The sequence below is a fragment of the Bos javanicus genome, chromosome 7 (assembly GCF_032452875.1).
Source record: "Bos javanicus breed banteng chromosome 7, ARS-OSU_banteng_1.0, whole genome shotgun sequence".
Lineage (NCBI taxonomy): Eukaryota > Metazoa > Chordata > Mammalia > Artiodactyla > Bovidae > Bos > Bos javanicus.
In genome coordinates, this window is record NC_083874.1 from 20416651 (window position 1) to 20435172 (window position 18522).

General features: G+C 54.4%; 1 protein-coding gene across 4 annotated transcripts in view; it reads left to right on the plus strand.

Moving 5' to 3' along the window:
- The first annotated feature begins 243 nt into the window (after positions 1-243).
- TLE2 (TLE family member 2, transcriptional corepressor) overlaps positions 244-18522 on the plus strand; it is a 29500-nt gene continuing 11221 nt past the window's right edge. The window contains exons 1-11 of one of the 4 annotated variants that reach the window (XM_061422719.1): positions 244-378; positions 9575-9645; positions 9723-9820; positions 10160-10223; positions 10685-10729; positions 13070-13132; positions 15390-15464; positions 15670-15853; positions 16518-16537; positions 17664-17771; positions 18141-18185. In XM_061422719.1, coding sequence (XP_061278703.1) covers positions 288-378; positions 9575-9645; positions 9723-9820; positions 10160-10223; positions 10685-10729; positions 13070-13132; positions 15390-15464; positions 15670-15853; positions 16518-16537; positions 17664-17771; positions 18141-18185 — 864 coding nt within the window. In that variant the 5' untranslated portion in view covers positions 244-287. The remainder of the gene's footprint in view (positions 379-9574; positions 9646-9722; positions 9821-10159; positions 10224-10684; positions 10730-13069; positions 13133-15389; positions 15465-15669; positions 15854-16517; positions 16538-17663; positions 17772-18140; positions 18186-18522) is intronic. The other 3 variants (XM_061422721.1, XM_061422722.1, XM_061422723.1) reach the window with 3 other exon arrangements.

An 18522-nucleotide genomic window follows, 5' to 3' on the forward strand; every position in this document is an offset into this window, starting at 1 on the left:
AACAACTTAGGTCAACAAATATTCCGTCCTCTGCTTTTCCCCACACCGGAGATGAGTTCAACAAGAGGGACTGGGTCTGTTTGGGTCACTCCTGAATCCCTAGGGCTTAGACTCCTGCCTGGCGCACAGCAGGTGTTCAGGGAAGATGTAGGAAGAAAGTGAGATGGCAAAGGAGCCAGCGGGATGGGCGGGCCTAGGCCAGCCCTGCAGGATGCGTCCTGTCGGACAGCCAGGGCTTCCGGGAGCCATGGAAGGTGTTGGAGCAGAGGAGGGGTGCAGCCACACCCATGATGAGTAGGATCTACTGTTGTCGCAGAGGGGCCAGTCTGGAGGGGAGACAGAGGCAGGACCCCAGGACGAGGCCCGCATGGAATTTAGGTATTTTCCGACTTTAGGGGCTGCAGGAGGGAGCTGCCTGTACCCCAAGGCCCTGCCAAACGCCCAAGCACTCTGCTCTGCAGAGCTCTCGCGGGGTATGCCCTTCTCCGACTATCTCTGCACCTCCTCTGCCTCCGGGTACCTCCGGGTCTAGGTCTTTCTCTTCCTCGGTCCTTCAAGGTCTTTCTTGATCTCTCTCTCCTCCCCCTCGAACACTCCCTCCTACTGTGCTCTTTCACAGCCATCCCCGCCTCTCAGTCGACCTCGCTGGTCCTCCCCGCCTCCAGCTCCCCCTACAAACCTCTCCCACCCACCCAGGCCCCTGGGCCCGGTTGCTGGGCGCCTGCCAGGCCAAGAAGCCCGCCTCTCCCCGCCCTTGACCCTCCGCCTCTTCGCGTCCTCCTCCCCCTCCGCCCCTCCGCCCCTCCGCCCCTCCGCCCCCTTCACCCTCTCCTCTTCCCCCGCCCCTCCTCCCGCTTTGTCCCCTCCGTTTCCTCCTCCCCCTCCCCTCTGGGCTTCCCGCCTCCCAGGCGGGGGAGGGGCGGTACCCTCGCTCCGCGTCCCCTGCTGGGCCTGACCTGGCCAGTTGGGTGACGCGTCGGTCCGGCCTGCGGGGTTACCCGTGGTTCCTCGGCCGCGGCGGCGCGGGGGGACAAGCGGGCGGCCACCCAGCACGCAGGAGGGCTGGCTCCAGGGACCCAGGACCACAGCCACCGAGCGCTCACCCCGAGCGCCGCCTACTGTGTGACCTTGGACAGGTCCCTCGGCGTCTCTGGGCCTGGCCGCCTCCATCTCTTTCCTCCCCACTCCCAAGCGAGACCCACCACCCACCGGCAACCGGGATTTATTGGGCACCTGCTGTGTGCTAGACTCTGTGGTGGCTGCCCTGGACTCAGGACAGCACTCCTCTTTGCCCCTAGTGGAACCTACAGCAGGTAGAGAAGACAGACAACAAATAAACCCATGAATAAGATAATTTCCGAGAACAGTCAGGTGCTGGGGAGAAAATTCCAGTAGGGGACAGAGAATGACAGGAGGCTACTTAAGCCAGGAGATGGGGGGAGGTCTCTCCAAGGAGGTGACATCTGAGCTGAGACCTGGATAACTACAGGAGCCTGCATACAGGGGATGGGGTTGGGGGAGGTGTTCCAGGTAAAGGGAGTCCAGGGCAGAAGCCTGGAGGCAGTTCAGCCTGGTCAACTGCAGGGTCTCATCCCCTACTTTGCAGGGCAGCTGTGAGCATCAGACACAAGGTCAAGTGAATAAAGCAGCTAGCCCAGAGTAGTCAATGTCTTGAGAACCATTACCAAGGACAAACCCCCTTTTCCAGATAAGCAAACTGAGGCCCAGGGAGGATAAAACGACTCACTGCACATCAGAAGTTGGAGAGGGAGATACATATTGGACACAGTGTTCCACCCACACCTGTGCAGTGCAGGGGGGCTGGGGGAGTCTCAGGTCCAGCAAGGAGCACCCTCCCCAGGAGGGTAGAATTCACAGAGATGCCATGTGGCAAAGTCCAGAGGGTGAGGTCAAGGCTTGGCATGGGGTGGGGTAGGAGGGTGAGTTTGGTGATGTGGGGTCTAGGATAGATACATTGACCAGGAAACCCCTGGGTTTTAAAAATAGGGGATGCCTCGGGCTTCCCTGATGGTCTAATGGTTAAGACTCCACTTCCACTGCAGGGGCCACGGGTTTGGTCCCTAGCCAGGGAAGTTTCATATGCCCTGAGGTTTGGCAAAAAAAAAAAAGAAAGGGGGGGGGGATACCTTTTGAGTGTGAGCTCCAACCCTGTTTGCCCCAGTTGCACACCCTGACATCATAATAACTGAAGCTGTTTCATCTGTCAAACTTTGATTCTGTGACACTGATGAGAAAATATCTGGCATTATCCCCATTTTACAGAGTCACAGGAGCAAGTAGCCAAGGTAGGATTTGAACCCAGACCTTCAGGTTGCAGAGGTGCCTTACTGGCAGGGTTAGCACTGGATAGGTTGGCAGGGGCTCTGGGACTCTGTCCCACATGTCAAATGACCTGGGAGAGGCTCTACCCCTAAGCTTCCCAACACATGTGGAACAGGTGCGGTTGGGCCTGGACAGACCATAAACATTAAACAAATAAATTGTGAGCATTCAGGACTTCTCTGGCAGTGCAGAGGTTACGACTCCGCGCTTCCACTGCAGGGGCATGGGTTCAATCCCTGGCTGGGGAACTGAGATCCCACATGCCAAGAGAGATGGCCAAAAAAAATTTTTTTTAAAGAAGAAGCTGTAAATGTTCAGAGAGTGACTAGGCTTCCAAAGGAAATAAAATGAGAGAAGCTGACCAGGTAGGGGGGTTGGGGCCAGCTAGAGCCAGGCTGGCCAGGCCAGGCCTCCCTCAGTGGTGATGTTTAATCTAAGCTTGAGATGAGCCAGTCATGGTCCAGGCAAAAGAAACAGCTTGTGCAAAGGCCCTGAGGCAGGATCATCATGCCTGCAGTGTTGGAGAACAGGGAGGAGGCCTGAGGGGAGTGAGTGATGAGGAGAGAAGAAAAGTGATGGGGGATCAGATCTTGTAGACAGAGGTGGGGAGTTTGCATTTCATTCTGAGGGTGATGGGGAGCTAGGGAAGATTCTTGAGCAGAGGGAAGGGTGAGATTGGATTCACATTTTCATGGGTGATCAAAGATGTGGGAAAAGTGAAAAATGAGTGCATAGCCCAGCTGTTGGGTGTGAAATGAGGCTGGGTAGAGAAGGGCCCTTTGGGGCATAAAGGAAGTGTAAATGGCTACCCTGTTTAGAGCATTTACTATGAATTTTTAAAAAATATTTATTTCTTTGGTTGTGCCAGGTGTTAGTTGAGGCATATGGGATCTTTAGTTGCAGCACATGGAGTCTAGTTCCCTGAACGGGGATCAAACTCAGGCCCCCTGCATTAGGCACCTGGAGTCTTAGCCACTGGACCACCAGGGAAGTCCCTACTATGAAGCATTTTAAGTACTTTATAGGCCTGAACTTATTTGAAGATTCTGTTATCAATCTCCTTTTCCAGATGAGAATACCCACTGAGTCCAGGTCCATCCTGGACTCCCAAAAGTCCTTTCTTCTTTTTCCCCTTTGCAGTCCAGTTCTTGCCCAGGGGGAGGCTGGAGTTTGGAGCCCTCAGCCAATAGCAGTGCCTCCTGCCACTGGCTGCTGTCTCCCCTGTCTCCCATTAACCAGGGCCGAAGGGGATTTTACAGACCCTTGTGAAAGTAGGCAGAGTGATATACTCATGCTGCGTTCACTCCCTGTTTCAGCTTCACAGCCAGAGAGTGTTCAGAGGCCCACTCAGTAAGGCAAGAGGTCAGACCTCAAGGCTCCTCAATCCCAGGGCAGGGTTTAAAGTTGCCCCATCTTTCCTCTTCCATGTTGGGTTAGGGTTATATAAAGGCACAGTTCAAATGAGGCAACTCCTATGTACCCTGCAGAACCTCAGCTTAAACACCCCACCAGACACCTAGCATGCCTTTCCAACTTTCCATGTAGGCACCTCACTCCTGGCTCTGCCTTCACCCCCATCTCCACCCCAGGTCCTCCCTTCTCCTCAGCCCAGACCACTCTCAGGGGGCTGAGTCTTGTGCTTGGTCTCCTCCCACTTCTCCAAACTTGGGAACCCCTCCTGCATGGCCTAGCCCTGGCTGCAAGCTTGGGAGCAGCAAAAAGCATTGGTTTCAAGAATAAATCTTGTGCAACCGTCTCACTATACAGGTGAGAAAACTGGCCTAGAGAGAGGCGCTCAAGTGTCCCTAGGTCACATGAGGAGGTAGAGGGCAGGGCGCTAGAACAGGGCATGAAGGCTCCCTGTGTTCGTGGGTGGAAGGAAACGTGTGTAATTTTTCTGAGGGGGGCTCACAGCCAACCGTGGCGGGAACGGAGGCTCAGAGGTCACCCGAAAGCCCTGGCCAGCGGGAGGGGGCAGGCCTGGCTGGTGGCCCAGCAGGTCGGCTAGGGGGGCGGTAGGCAGAGGTTGGCGAAGTCGGAAGCCAAAGGCTTGGCCTCCCCGAGGGAGCCGCTTTCCCGGCCCGGGTCGGATCAATGGGCTGTAATTATACCGCGCCGGGCCCGGAGCCGGCGGGGAGGGAGCAGGAGCTGGCAGGAGAGAGGCGGCGGGCGGGGGAGCGAGGGCCGGAGAGGGACCCACGTTACTTTGATTGACAGCCCGGGCGGGCGCCGCGCAGGAGCTTCTGGGGCTCGTAGTCTTTCTGAGAATCCCTGCTCCCGTCTCCTCTCCCATTCGCGCCCGGGGAAACCGAGTCATGGGGACCAGCGACCCTCTCCCTTCGCCTACACCTGGGCCCATCCCTTCCCATCCGACCTGATGGGAGAAACTGAGCCGCGCTGGGAGACTCCGGGCTTGGGTGAGAGTCTCAGTTCTTCCCTAGGCGTCTGGAGTGACTTGACATCTCTACCTCAGTTTACCCATCTGTGAAATAGGGCTAAAAGCGCTAGTCGGCCCAGCCAGCTGGCCAGGCTTTTTGCAAGGTAGTATGTTGGACTACGGAACTCTTCTTTTTAAGGGAAGACCAGCCAGGCTTAGGAGGTGGCTCGCTTCTCCCCGCGCTTTTTGGATACTAACCGAGCTGGAGTACCCCCCCGAAAGCCAAACCGGGGCTAGAATCAGGCGTCCACAAGGATCTCAGGCTTCTCTCAGGGAGGGGAGGCACACTCTCCATACCCTGCTGGGAGCGCCTTGCCGCCTTCCGATTGGCCCAGCCAATCCTAGCACTTTCTGCCATTGGTTGCCAGATCCCTGATCCCCATTGGTCGTTTCCCATTGTGACGTCACGGACCCATGTGGGAGCGCCGCAGGCGGATTGGCTGGCGCGCCCAGCCAACCACCGCAGAGAAAGGAATTTCCACAGTAGCTGGGGCGGCGAGGCTGATTTAAGGTGGTCTGAGCAATACCGGGTCCCAGTGCTGCTTCTCAGCTTTTTCCTTTAAAAAAAAAAAAAACACACCACATCCACATCATAAAAACCCAGCCAGGAACCGGGGCTGAGTCTTTCTGTGCAGTGGGAGGGAAGAGGTCAAAAGCTAAGTCCCATTCCCCAACGTTGCCTTTCTCCCAGGGTTTTGTAGATGGGGAAACTGAGACCCAGAGGGGTGGGGCGTGAAGCCCTGGATGGCAAATGAGTTAGATGAGGAAAGCCTTTCTAGTGAAGTGAGAAGGTTGTGCTAGACTGCCCAGGCTGTAACTCATGCCTGGCAGTCCTTTCCCTGCCTCCCTGTCTGGCCGGATGTGGCATTTCAGCGAGTTATCAAGTAATCGGCCGCCTAGGGGTCCCCCCCACCGTCTTCTCCACCCAGGTCACAGACTGCTCTCTGCTGAGCCTCCCCAAACTCTCAAAGCTGCTGCTCCCAAAGCTGGGGTTGCTTCTTCTCAGAACAAACCATCTCCTCCTTCCTGGCAAATTATACACACTGACTTGTAGTGTGTGTGTGTGTGTGTGTGTGTGTGTGTGTGTGTGTGGTTTTGTGGCTTCTCAGGCAATCCACAAATCTGTATTTACCCTCCCATGTGGAGTGTGCCTGGCTGAGGGATCTGAAGACTGATGGGTAAAGGTTCCTTCCTCCAGGAAGCCTTCTCTGAACTCACCAGGCAAAGCTCCTGTTCCTCCTCTGGGTACTCCTTTGTCCTGGCACTGCTCATGTGGACTTGCAGGGTGTCCTAGCTCTGTCTCATGCCCTCTGCCCCTTGGAGCTTCCTAAGCAAGCCTGGGGCTGGCCCTCACCAAGGCCCCAGCATCTTCCCCATGAGGAGGTGGTTAGAGAATAAATATGAACCTGCCAATTTTGTGTGTAGTGGGAGATGCCTTTTGGAGAAGCTGCCTGGAGGAGGTGCCTTTTGGGTTGAACTTTGAAGGAATGGATTTTCTCCAGGCAGAAAAGGAGTGGGAGGGGATTTCAGAAAGAGATAATAACAAAAACAAAGGCCTAGAGGTAAGAAAGAGCACAGATGAGGTAATCTGGCTGGTGTGGCCTGAGCAGAGTGTTTCAACTGATGGAGGGGGAGGTAAAGCTGGCTTAGACCAGGTGGTGCAGGGCATCTGATGCTAGCCTGAAGATCTGGGACTTTGTCCCAAGGGCAATAGGGAGCCATGGGGTAGCTTTAAGTGAGGGCAGGCCAGACTCAGAAAGTGACAAGAGTGAAACGTACTCAGAGTGAGAAGGTGGCTTGAGGTCCAGACGGGAGAAGAAGGAGGGCTGATGCAGGCAAGGGGTGCGGGGATGGGAAGCAAGGTTGCGTGGTAGGTGAAGAGATGAGAAGAGACTAGGATGATGCTCTAGGATCTTGGAGGATCAAGGTGATTGGGGTCTGACCAGGTGACAGACAGGTCTGGGGAAAGCTGCTGCATCTAGTGGCCTGGGGGACATCCATTAGTGGGGACTCTACCCACAGGGCTGGGCCTCAGGGTAGGGACCGGGGTGGAGCCAGAGCTTAGAGCCATCTTCATGAAGGTGATGCCTGAAGCCTCTAAGAGAACATGGTGGCTCAGAGCCTGGGCAGCCAGAGGTGTGGGCGAAGGTGACATTCAGATGGCTAGGCTAGGAGGAAAGAGACCAGCCTCAGAGAATAAGGAGTTCCAGCATGTCGGGAGGGCATGGGGGCTGGGAGGGTGAAGTCCACTCTGTGCATAGGTCCGAGGTGAGGGTCAAGAAGGAGCCGTTGGACTTCAGGAGGTGGAAGCAGTAGAGAATGAGGAAGTGGCCCAGAGTGGGGAGCTTTTGTCTTCCCAGGGAGGTAAGCTACCTCCTGGAAAGGTTTTGGAATTAGGACTGCACAGATGCCCCCAAACTTGGACTGATGAACTTTTGGCGTCATGGAATGCTGGCACTCTCTGTTTTTTAGAATTCCCCAGCAGGAGTGTGGTCAGTGATGTCTGCCTTTAGCTGGATCCACTCTTTCTTCTCACGCCCCTGCCTGTTCATTTATTGAGTACTTACTGTGTGCCAGGTTCTGCAGGCACTAAGACAGGTTCTGTCCCAACATGGCCGAGTGAGGGAGAAGAATGAGTGGAACAACCCACAAAGAAACACAATCATGTCAAAACAAACTCTGATAGGGCCAAGAGAGCAAGAGAGAGTACAAGATGCAGTGTTCGAGAATAACATGGTGGAGTGGGTGGGTGAATATTGCTTAAGTGGGTGGCTAGGAAGGGCCTTTCCAAGGAGTTGATGTTGGTGCTGAGGCCTGAATAATGAGAAGCAAGGGAACAGCATTCCAGGGAAAGGGAGCAGGAAGTGCAAAGGCCCTGGGGTAGGATCCTACTGGGTTCCTTGGAGAACAGCAGGAGAAGCCCTTGTAGCTGGAGGGGAATGAAAGAGGGTGAAAGTGATGTGAGTTGGGATGAGGGATGGGAGGGTGGGGAGGGGGTTTGTGCAGGGCTTTGCGGGAAGAGGAAGGAATTTGGGTTTTTTCTTGATGGCAATAGGGAACCATAGTATACTTATACCCCAGCTTCCCTGGTGGCTCAGACAGTAAGAATCTGCCTGCAGTGCGGAAGACCTGGGTTCGATCCTGGGTCAGGAAGATTCCCCTGGAGAAGGGAATGGCAACCCACTCCAATATTCTGGCTTGGAGAATTCCATGGTCAGAGGAGTCAGTGAGCTACAGCCCATGGGGTTGCAAAGAGTCAGACATGACTGAGCAACTAACATTTTCACAACATACACATGTATCTTTATCCTTTATCCTTAGAATCTCCCTTCCTCTTCCCATGACTCCCCATCTTTATCCTTCGTGTGTCAATCTCCTCCAAGAGGTTTCTCTCAGACACCCCAAATAAGTAGATTCCCTCTAATCTCCATAATTGCCCCCCGCAAAGCCTCTTTGTACACACACAATTTCATGATTTTCAAGCTACAATCTCGTTTTATCCACTGATCTCAGAGAAGCCAAGAAATCTGTTCTCCATCCTGTTTTCCTTCTGCCGAGGAGGAGGCCTGGCATGTCATAGGTGCTCAATAAATTTAACAGGGCTTTTGTATGCTTCTGCTCACTCATCTACAGACATGGGTGCAGATATTAACACAAGGCCAGGGGTTTTCTCTGTTTGGTTCCCTGTTGAACTTCTGGGCCTGGAGCAGTGTCTGGTCCACACTAGGCTTTCCACACATGTTTGTTGATTGATTTAACAAACGACTCTGAAGTTTCTCATGAGCATGATGGGAATAAGAATGTCCCACCTCCCACGTTACTGGATATGTGCAGTCTGCAATGGGAGATGGAGCCCCACCCTCAGGGAGATCTCAGTCTGATGGCAGAGATTCATATTTGTCCTCAGTGGGACCTCTGTTTTCTAGGAGCTCATGGTCTGAGAGGGGAGACAGCCAGGTCCACTGGTGTGGCCATGGGAACCCAACTCCCACCTCTGGAAGTTTACTCCCCTCCAGGGCAGGCTGAGGGCTGTTCTTGTGCGCGTAGTGGAAAAATAGCCCCTGCTTTGACCATTTTACAGGTGAGAATACCGAATACCGAGGCCCAGTGAGGGTGGAGGGGCCTGGCTCTGCCCCCCAGCTCGACCCTCCTCTGATGTTTTAACAGGTTAGACCCTGTCCCTGCGGGCAGGTTCTCCAGCCAGCGCTTGGCAGGCTGTTTTCCCCATCCTTAAGTCTAAGCCCATTTCCTCAGAAAGACCATTTCTGGCCCCCTCCTGTCCTCCCCGCACCAAGCTACCCTCACAGTGGGTCACTAGGTGTTCAACTGGTTTTTCTCTCTTGGGTACTCGGGAGAGTGGGGAGTGGCGACTTTTGCGAGGCTGGACGCTAGCCTCAGTTTCCCTGCTGCTCCCGGGTGGAAGGGAGGGGGTGGTCCCGGGGCCGCGGCGCGCGGGGCGGGCGGGCCGGGTGGGCGGGCCGGGGGCGGCGGCGCCACCTTAAGGCGGCTCTGCCCGCGGCTCCCGGCCGAGCCCCGCCGGAGGGAGGCGGCTCCGCGCGGGGCCCGCCGCCCGCGCCTCGGAAACCGGCCGCCGCTCGCCCGACCTTCTGCGCCGGTCGCGCGCCCCACGCCCGGCGGGGGCCTCGGCGCCCCTTGGTCCCCGCGACACCGCGCGCTCGCTCGGGGGGCGGGGGAACTCCAGGGTCCCCTGCCCCACGCCGCTGCCCCTTCTTTCTCGGGCAGACCCCCCACCCCAGCCTCTCCCCCACCCCGCCTTCGCCTGGCCCCCCCCAGATCGTCAAGCTCCGGAGTCGTGGCTGAGGGCCTCCTGGATCGGCAGGATGTACCCCCAGGGAAGGCACCCGGTGAGTGGGGGCTCGGGCTGCGGGGAGGTGGCGGGCGCCGGGCATCCAGGAACTCAGACCTGGGCGTCCCCCCCAAGACCCCGCTTCAGTCCGGCCAGCCCTTCAAGTTCTCGATCTTGGAGATCTGCGACCGCATCAAAGAAGAATTCCAGTTTCTTCAGGCTCAGTACCACAGGTAAGGGGTGGGGGACCGGGGCGCCCCTCCCCAGGGGGCTCGCCTGGGGGAGAGGGGCGGGGTCACCAGCGTGCTGGGAGGACGGAGGGACCCCAGGGCCGAGAGGAGGGCTTCCAGGTAGAAGCGTAGATGAGGAGGACAGCCCGTCCAGTGCTGGGACACTTGGAGCCTGGCAAGGGATGGGGCCGGCCTGGGAGCGGGAGTTGAGGGGTGGGTGTGTGGAGGTGGGATGGGGGAGAGCCAATCTCATCACTGTGGAAACTGGCCCAGAAGGGGTCCGTGGGTGTCTCTGCTGGGGGGCAAGGAGAGTGGAATCCCAATGTTCCGTCCCCTTCCCAGCCTCAAGCTGGAGTGTGAGAAGTTGGCCAGTGAGAAGACAGAAATGCAGCGACATTATGTCATGGTGAGGGGGTCGTCATACTGGGTGGGAGGCAGTGGGGAAGATGGCTTGTCTGTGAGTTGAAATACGACGGGCATGAACCCCAACTCCAGTACCCCTCTGGGACATGTCCCCAGCCGGCTGTAGGCCTCAATTTCCCTCATCTGTAAAATGGGCTGCTTGGGGTTCCAGGCTGTCTCCCAGCTCTTGGAACAATAAATCGAGGATACCTCCTCTCCTCCTGGGCATCTCTGAGGGGCTGGGGTCTCTGGGCACTGCTCATCTACCCTACCCCCTAGAGAGAATGGAGGGAAGAGAGTCCTGCTTTCTCCTCTGGGCTCCCTCTCTGGGCCCCCAAGGAGCTGGGAGGCTCTGGGTCCTGCTGTGATGCCCTGAGTCTGGGGGCTGTTGGAAGACCCAGTCACCCAGTGCAGTTGGACATCCATGGCTACGATGGACACTGCCAGATGGCCTTTTCTTTGCAGTACTATGAAATGTCCTACGGGCTCAACATCGAAATGCATAAGCAGGTAACAGTGTGTTGGGGGTAAGGGTGTCCAGTAGGGAGGAGAGGGGTCTGGAAGCTATGAGAGGGACCCAGATCTCCAGCAGTCACAGGCCCAGGGAGCAGACGTCTTATCCTGAAACCTCTGGGACCAGGGGCCAGATTGCAGCCTTGAAAATGAATTTCTGGAGATCTTGTTCAGGAGAGATGTGGGCAGCAGACAGGGGCCAGGCTTCCTTGTAGCAGAGGCCAGCAGCCAGGTCACAGAGCGTGGGGAGGGACTTCTGTCCTAAGAAGGAGACAAACGGACAGTCTTAGAGGTCCCTTTCAGCTCAATGTATCTGACATATGGAGATGGATCCTTAGGGTCTGAGATGGAACCCCTAGGTTCTGATACCGTTTTGAAGGTTCTAAGATTAATGCTAATGATCCAAGGTTCTGAGACTGTCTTCTATGTCTGAGAGTGATCTCAGGGTTCTGAGTCATACCTGAAGGTTCTGAAATTGGCTCCATTTGCCCGAGATTAACCCCCAGATCCTGAGGCTGATCTCAAGATTTTTTGATGGTTTCTAAAGGGGAGGGGAGAATTTTATCATAGAATCACCCATGCACCCAAGATAAAGTTTTCTAAGAGGACGAGAGGGACCCGGAGATTCTAAGGTTGATGGAATCTTGGGTTCTGTCCATCAGAATATTAGAATAAATCGGCAGAGCCTAGGGTCTTTCTGGTGAGTGGGAAGAAGTGAGGGTGAGCCGGGAGTGCATGGAGGGAGCCTGCCTTGGCATGCTTTTCTGGGTCTCTGTGGGTTCTGCTGGGTCTGGTGTGGGTAGGAGGGGGCTTGTTTGCCTGCAGCATGGTGTGGTCCTATGGATGCATGAACTAGACCTCTTTATGGGGTGGATCCCAGCTCCGGGAGCCTGGGTCCACCCTCCTGGTATGAGATGGAAGACACAGCCTCACCCAGGTGCATCCAGCAGCTCTGTAACTCAGGCAGAGGCAAAGCACAGACTGACAGAAAACCCCCTTCCCCACCCACTCACATATTTCCCCTCTGTTCAGCCTCTATGGGGCACTCCCTGCCCAGCCCCGGTCCCAGATGAAACCTACAAGTAAAACCACACTATTTCTAACCCACTCTCTGACACCAAATGTGTGTGTTTTCGCTACACAGAACAGTTCTGGAAATCTGACACCAGCTGGGTGTCCCTATGCTTCAATTCAACCCTAACACACCTACCCAGAGTCAGTGCAAACCCCAGTGGTTCAGGGTTAGGATTAGGGCCCCACAGGACTGCCCCTGCCTCCTGGGCCTCTGACCCACCCGCTATAAATCAGAGTTCCCATAACCCACTCCCTGGTCTGATGTTTTGCCAGAATGGCTCGCAGAACTCAGGAAAGCTCTTACTTACATTACCCATTTATGATAAAAGATATGACTTAGAAACAGCCTGATGGAAGAGATACACAGGACAAGGTTATGGAGAAGGGCCTGGAGCTTCTATGCCCTCTCCGGGCACTGTCTCCCAGCACAAACATGCATCCACCCACCAGGAAGCTCTCTGCCACCCCCAGCCCCTCTCCCCTCCTTGGAGGTCGGGGGTTGGGGGTAGGACTGAGAGAAGTTCCATCCCTAAGTGTCACTCAAGTGTGGGTGACATGGACTTATTGTGAATGACAAAAGATGCTCCTCTCGCTGCTGCTATTCTGAAATCCCTAGGGTTGTAGGAGCTCAGGGCAAAGAGCAAATGTATATACATATATTTTAACTTTTTGTTTTATTTGGGTTAGAGTTGATTAACAATGTTGTGTTAATTTCAGGTATGCAGCAAAGGGACAGCTATACATATACATGTAGCTATTCTTTTTCAAATTCTTTCCCCCACAATGTGTATTTCTTATAGCATCACACTCCTGAGTGTGGTATACTGGGATGGCCTGCTGACTGCAGCCACAGGGCACAGGGGCAACCTAGAGAGGGGCCATGCCTGGGAAAGACCTGAGTCCAGGCAGGGCTTGAACTTGGGACTTCAGGCGGGGGCTCCACTCCCTCTGTTTATGCTGAACTCAAAGCTCCTGGGGGAGCGGGGGTAGGTCCCAGTCTGCACTGGGCGGCTGCACCTGCTTTCTGGGAATCTCTGTTGAGTGGGTCTGGCAGGTGGTATATCCGTCCTGTCTCCCAGCTCAAGGCTGCACTGGACATCAGGTGAACAGCCTCTCTGCCAGACTCTCAGCCTGTGTCCCATATTTGCACCTGTGGGTGATAGGCCCCTCACCCCAAGCTTTGCAAGGCTTGTTGTGCCCTGGAGTTGAGGTTGTGGATTGACAGCCTGCCCTCCAAGCCTCCTCCCCGTTGCTTCCTGCCAGGCCGAGATTGTGAAGCGTCTCAGTGGGATCTGTGCTCAGATTATCCCCTTCCTGACTCAAGAGGTAAGTGGGTTTCGTGGGGGTGGGGGAGGGGAACTGGAAGAAGGATTTGGCCTGGGGGTCTAGGCACTGGCTGGGCTGGGACTTTCGGGATGGAGGCAGGTGTTGGCTGAGAGGGAAGGGGGTTGGTGCTCAAACCTGCAGCCAGGCTGCCTCGGTCCAAATCCTGGCCACGTGGCCTTGGACTAGTGGCTTGCCCTCTCTGTGCCTCCGTCATAAAATTTAGAACAGCGGCTACATACAAGGTGGTGAAGATGATGCTGGTGTTTAGTAAACACCTAATAAAAGTCTGTCCCTGGTACTTAGTCCCTACATTATGCTGATGGAAATCAGCCAGTCACAAAAGGACATATACTATGTGATTCCATTCACAGGAGGTCCCTGGAGGAGTCAGATCCACAGAGACAGGAAGTAGGTGGTGGGGCCAAGGGCTGGGAGAGGGAACAGGGAGTCAATACTTCATGGGGACAGAGTTTCCATTTGGGAAGATGAAAAAGCTCTGGAGATGATTGTGGGAATGGTTGCAGGACAATGTGAATATGCTTAATGCCACTTAAACATGGTTAAAGGGTAACTCTTATGTACTTGTAATCGCAATAATACAAAAATGTGGAAAGGGACAGATAAGGCAAGAGAGTGTGAGCACTTCATTGAAACTTAAAAAATAAAGTTAGCCCTTGTGCAAATGCCCTAAGCTCTTCGGGACCTTTGCAACCCCCATTCCTGCTTCCATCTGGAACATTCTATCTCCAGAGAGATGAGAGGACAGATTCTGACACAAGGTGGCTACACAGGGGGCCCTTACTGTGTTGGAGACCACAAAAGGGGAAGATGCTCCTTTTGGTTTGGACCCCATCAAAACCCCATCAAGGTTTCTGGGCTCTTGAGATGGAGTGAGATTCATTCTGTCTGGTCTCGGATTTAGAGATGGTGTCTGAACAAGGTGGCCCAACGTGACAGAGGCCAAACTATAGTAGGAAATGGGGTAAAAGGACTTCGGGAAAGAGTGAATTAAGACACACATGTGTCCCAGGAAATTCCATGCTTCTAGACCAGAAGTCAGCATACAACAACCTGAGGGCTAAATCACTGGCCCTTCCCTTGTTTTGTAAATAAAGTTTTATTGGCACACAGCCATGCCCATTCATGTTCTTATTGTCTATGGCAGCTTTCACCATAAAATGGCAGAGCTGAGTAGTTTCCATAGAGACCCTCTGGCCTACAAAACCAAAATTATTGACTCTCTGGCCCTTTGCAGTCAAAACATACCAACCCCTGGCCTGGACACACCCTTTCAGGTGTGCCCCATACAGGACACCCCATCAGTATCCTGACACCTCCTTAGTGGGAACAGCCCCAGTCTCCATCCTGGGTAGTTTGGGTGCAAAAGTGGCCTTAGAGAGAACATAGGAGCCACTAGCTATGTGTGGCCATTTACATCTGTATTAATTTTTATTTCTTTTATAATATATTACATTAAATTAATATGTAAATTTCTGTCAAATTGATTAAAGGAGGCATCTCGTTCCTCAGTTGCACCAGCCACATTTCAAGTGCTCAGTGGCTGCAAATGGCTTCTGTATCCAACAGTGCAGTTGAGGATGTTTTATCACTGTGTGAAAGAGGGGAGAGGAAGGAAGGAAGGAGGGCGGGATGAGGGTGGGGTGCATGGGGGGCCTTTAGAGACTGCCAGTTTGTATTTTGTGACCTGGGTGATTGGTCCATGGCTGCTTATTTGTACAGTGGTTCTTTACTGGCGGTGATTCTGTCCTCAGGGGACACTGGGTGATGGTGGGGACCTTTGTGCTTGTCACTACTGGGGGTGTTTCTGGCATCCAGTGAGTGTTGGGGGCAGGGACGAGGCTCCACACACCACAGTGTCCGGGACGGTCCCCATACAGGGTGACCCAGCCACGACGTCAGCAGTGCCGAAGGCGGGGACTCTGATGTATAAACTCCGCTTTCTAAGTATTGGTTTGAACTGCACTGCATTGCTTTGTTTGTTTCCTGATTTTGAAAGGAGAGAAAGAAAATAGAGCAAGTGAGAGAAGAAGAGGGGCGGGTGCTTTCCTGATGGTCCAGTGCTCCCACTGGAGGGGGCGCGGGTTGGATTCCTGGTCAGGGAACTAAGATCCCATATGCCTGCAGGGTGTGACTGATAAATAAAGGGGGGGTCCCAGAGGGTGTTGTCTGAAAGGTAGGGTCTCTGATCAGATAAGGGTGCTCTCCTGAGTGTCCCTGACCCCACCCCTACCTCCAGCACCAACAGCAGGTCCTGCAGGCCGTGGAGCGGGCCAAGCAGGTGACAGTCGGAGAGCTGAACAGCCTCATTGGGGTGAGTCATCTGGCGCCCACCCCGCCCTTGGTGGTGAAGCTGGGGGTGCTGGGTGGGCAGCTAGCTGACCTGGGCTCCGGTAGCCTTGGAGACCCCAAGGCAGGCCCTGTCTGCCCAGACACAGCCTCTCCAGCTTCGGCTAGGGGAAGCGGGGGCTCCCAGGGCCCGCCCCCGCCCGCCCCTGGCCCACCCCCCTCCTCTCCAGCAGCAGCAGCTCCAGCCGCTGGCCCACCACGCCCCCCCTGTGCCCCTCACCCCTCGCCCAGCGGGGCTGGTGGGCGGCAGTGCCACGGGGCTGCTGGCCCTGTCGGGAGCCCTGGCTGCCCAGGCTCAGCTGGCCGCAGTCACCAAGGAGGAGCGGGCAGGCATGGAGGCGGAGGGGTCCAGAGGTGAGTGGACATCCCCGATGGAAGGGGCTGGGGGAGTGGGGAGAGGGTAGCAGGACCACTAAACTCATCTAAATGAGAGGGATGGGATTTCCCAGGTGGCTCAGTGGTATAGAAGCTGCCTGCTAATGCAGGAGACACGGGATCAATCCCTGGTCCAGGATGATCCCACGTGCTGTGCAGCAACTAAGCCTGTGTGCCACAATAATTGAACCTGTGCTCTAGAGCCAAGGAGCCACAACTACTGAAGCCTGCGCTCCTTAGAGCCCGTGCTCCACAAGAAGAAGCCACTGCAATGAGAAGCTCGCGTAACTCAACTAGAGAGTAGCCCACACAGCAGCAAAAACCCAGCACAGCCTTAAAAGAAATAATAAATAAAATAAAAAAATAAATGTGAGGGAACGGAGGGGGCTGCAGAGTTGCAGGTTCAATTCTGTTCTCCATGGGCTATGTGTCTTTGGGCAAGTTATAAACCTCTCTGGGCATCTATCTGAATGGTGCAGGGAAGGGATAGTCCACTCCTTGCCAGGGTGTTAGAAGGAGGAGGGAGTTTCTGAGTTGGGAAGAGGGCTTTATGTGCTGTGGACGGCTGAGTACTCTAGCACCATGGGATATAACCCCCCACTTCTTTTCCTTTCTCTCTCTTTACCTCACCCCCACCTGCCAGTGGAGAGAGTCCCTAGCAGGGTAAGTTGAGGGGCTCCGGGGACTTGCCCTCTTACCTAACATTTGCTTTGTATTCACATGTGGCTGAAGCTGCTTGTTCTGAGCTGTTAGGGCCTCAGAAGGAGACCACATCCCGCTTTCACACTGTGTAGCCTTTTTTGGGGGGGGTAGGGGGCTGCCCATAAGACTAGAGTTTTATTTATTTCAAATTTTCCATCTCTAGCAATTTTTGCAATAGAATAAATGAATGCATGCCTGGGTAGCATTCCATCCATTCCTCTGTCATTAATTTATCCCTCATCCTCTCCATTTTTATCATCTACAAGAGGGCTGCACAACAGAAATATCACGTGAGCCCTGTAGGTAGTTTTTAAAAATTGTTTAGTTTTGAAATCATTACAGATGTGCAGGGAGGTTGCAAAGAAATGTACAAGGAGGTCCCTTGTACCCCTCACCCAGTGATAACATCTTTCAGAACTAAAATACAGTGTCACAGTCAGAAAATGGACATGGGTGCACCCCACAGGGCTTATTCCCACTTCATGGTTTTACACGCACTCGAGTGTGTGTGTGTTCCCATGCATTTTCAATCACACATTTAACTTTCTATAAACATCACTATGAATTTTCCAGTAGCCACATTAGGAAAGTTAAGCAGGTGAAATGAATTTCAACAGTAAATTTTATTTAACACAATGCATCTACAATATTTCAACCTGTAATCACCATAAAAGGTTGTTTTTTTTTGTTTTTTTTTTTTTGTTTTTGAGCAGAGAAAGGTTTATTGCAGGGCCATGCAAAGAGACCTGCAAGGTTGGCTCATGCCTCCCTCAGAACCCAAATGCACAACATAAAACAGTCTTAATGGGATCTTTTCTGTCTCCAAGCTCCGAATGCATTTTGCACTCAGAGCTTATTTCAGTTTGCATGGGTGCCCCCCAGGGGCCCTTGGGTGATATCTGGGGACATTTGTGATTGTCACAATTCCACTGAATCGGCCCTTGGAAGGTACTTTTTTCCAGATGAGAAGCTTGGGGCACAGATCCTAATAACAGTGATGAGGCTCCTCGGTTCTGGCTGGGCCAGGACCCAGTCTTGGGCTCAGGGCTCTGACTCTTTCTCCCACCTGGCCCATGTGGCTCTGCAGAGTGTGTCTCCCTCACCCCCGGAGAGTGTGGTGGAAGAGGAGCGGCCCAGTGGCCTGGGTGGAAATGGAAAGCAGAGAGCTGAGGAGAAGGATCTATCAGGACCTTATGTGAGTAGAGGGGGAGGCGCGCATGGACTTGGGTGGGCAGATGGGGGTGGGGTGAGGCCGACCAGCCTGAGAGGTTGATTGCCTCTGTGGGTCGAGAGCTGGGAAGGAGGTAAGGAGGTAAGGCTCCTGGCCTCTGGCTCTCACCCCACTGCACAGAGTGGTAAACTGAGGCCACACAGCACCTCTTGGGTGCTCATATTCATCTTCTCCATTCTTCTCCCTTGAGAGATTTCCCCCACTGGCCTCCTTTGTACTTGAACAAATGAAACAAGCCCCAGAATCCCAATCAGACCCTCCCAAGGAGATGTAAGGGGGTGTGGAGGCAGGGGTAGGGCCAGGGTGAGCTCTCTTCCCCCCGTGTCCCCCCAGGAAAGTGACGAGGACAAGAGCGATTACAATCTGGTGGTGGACGAGGTGAGTCAGGGTCCAGGCTCTTCCCGCTCTGACCTCAGGTCTGATCTGGGCACAGAGCAGGCAGTGGGTTATCTGGGAGAGTTGGGGGGCCTTGTGTTCCCCTCTCTGTGGGATGGCTGGGATGGGGATGCTATGGGGCCAGGGGCAGTAGGGAAAACCAGGACATCCCAGGCTGACCTCCTGTCCATAGCATAGGTGGGGAAACTGAGGCCCAGAGAAACCCAGAGGCAGGCAATGGAAGTGGCTTCATGCCCTGGTTCTCTGCGTGACTTCAGGGCAGTGACACCCCTTCCTTGGCCTCACTTTTCCTCATCTATTCGATGGGGGGAAACAAAAC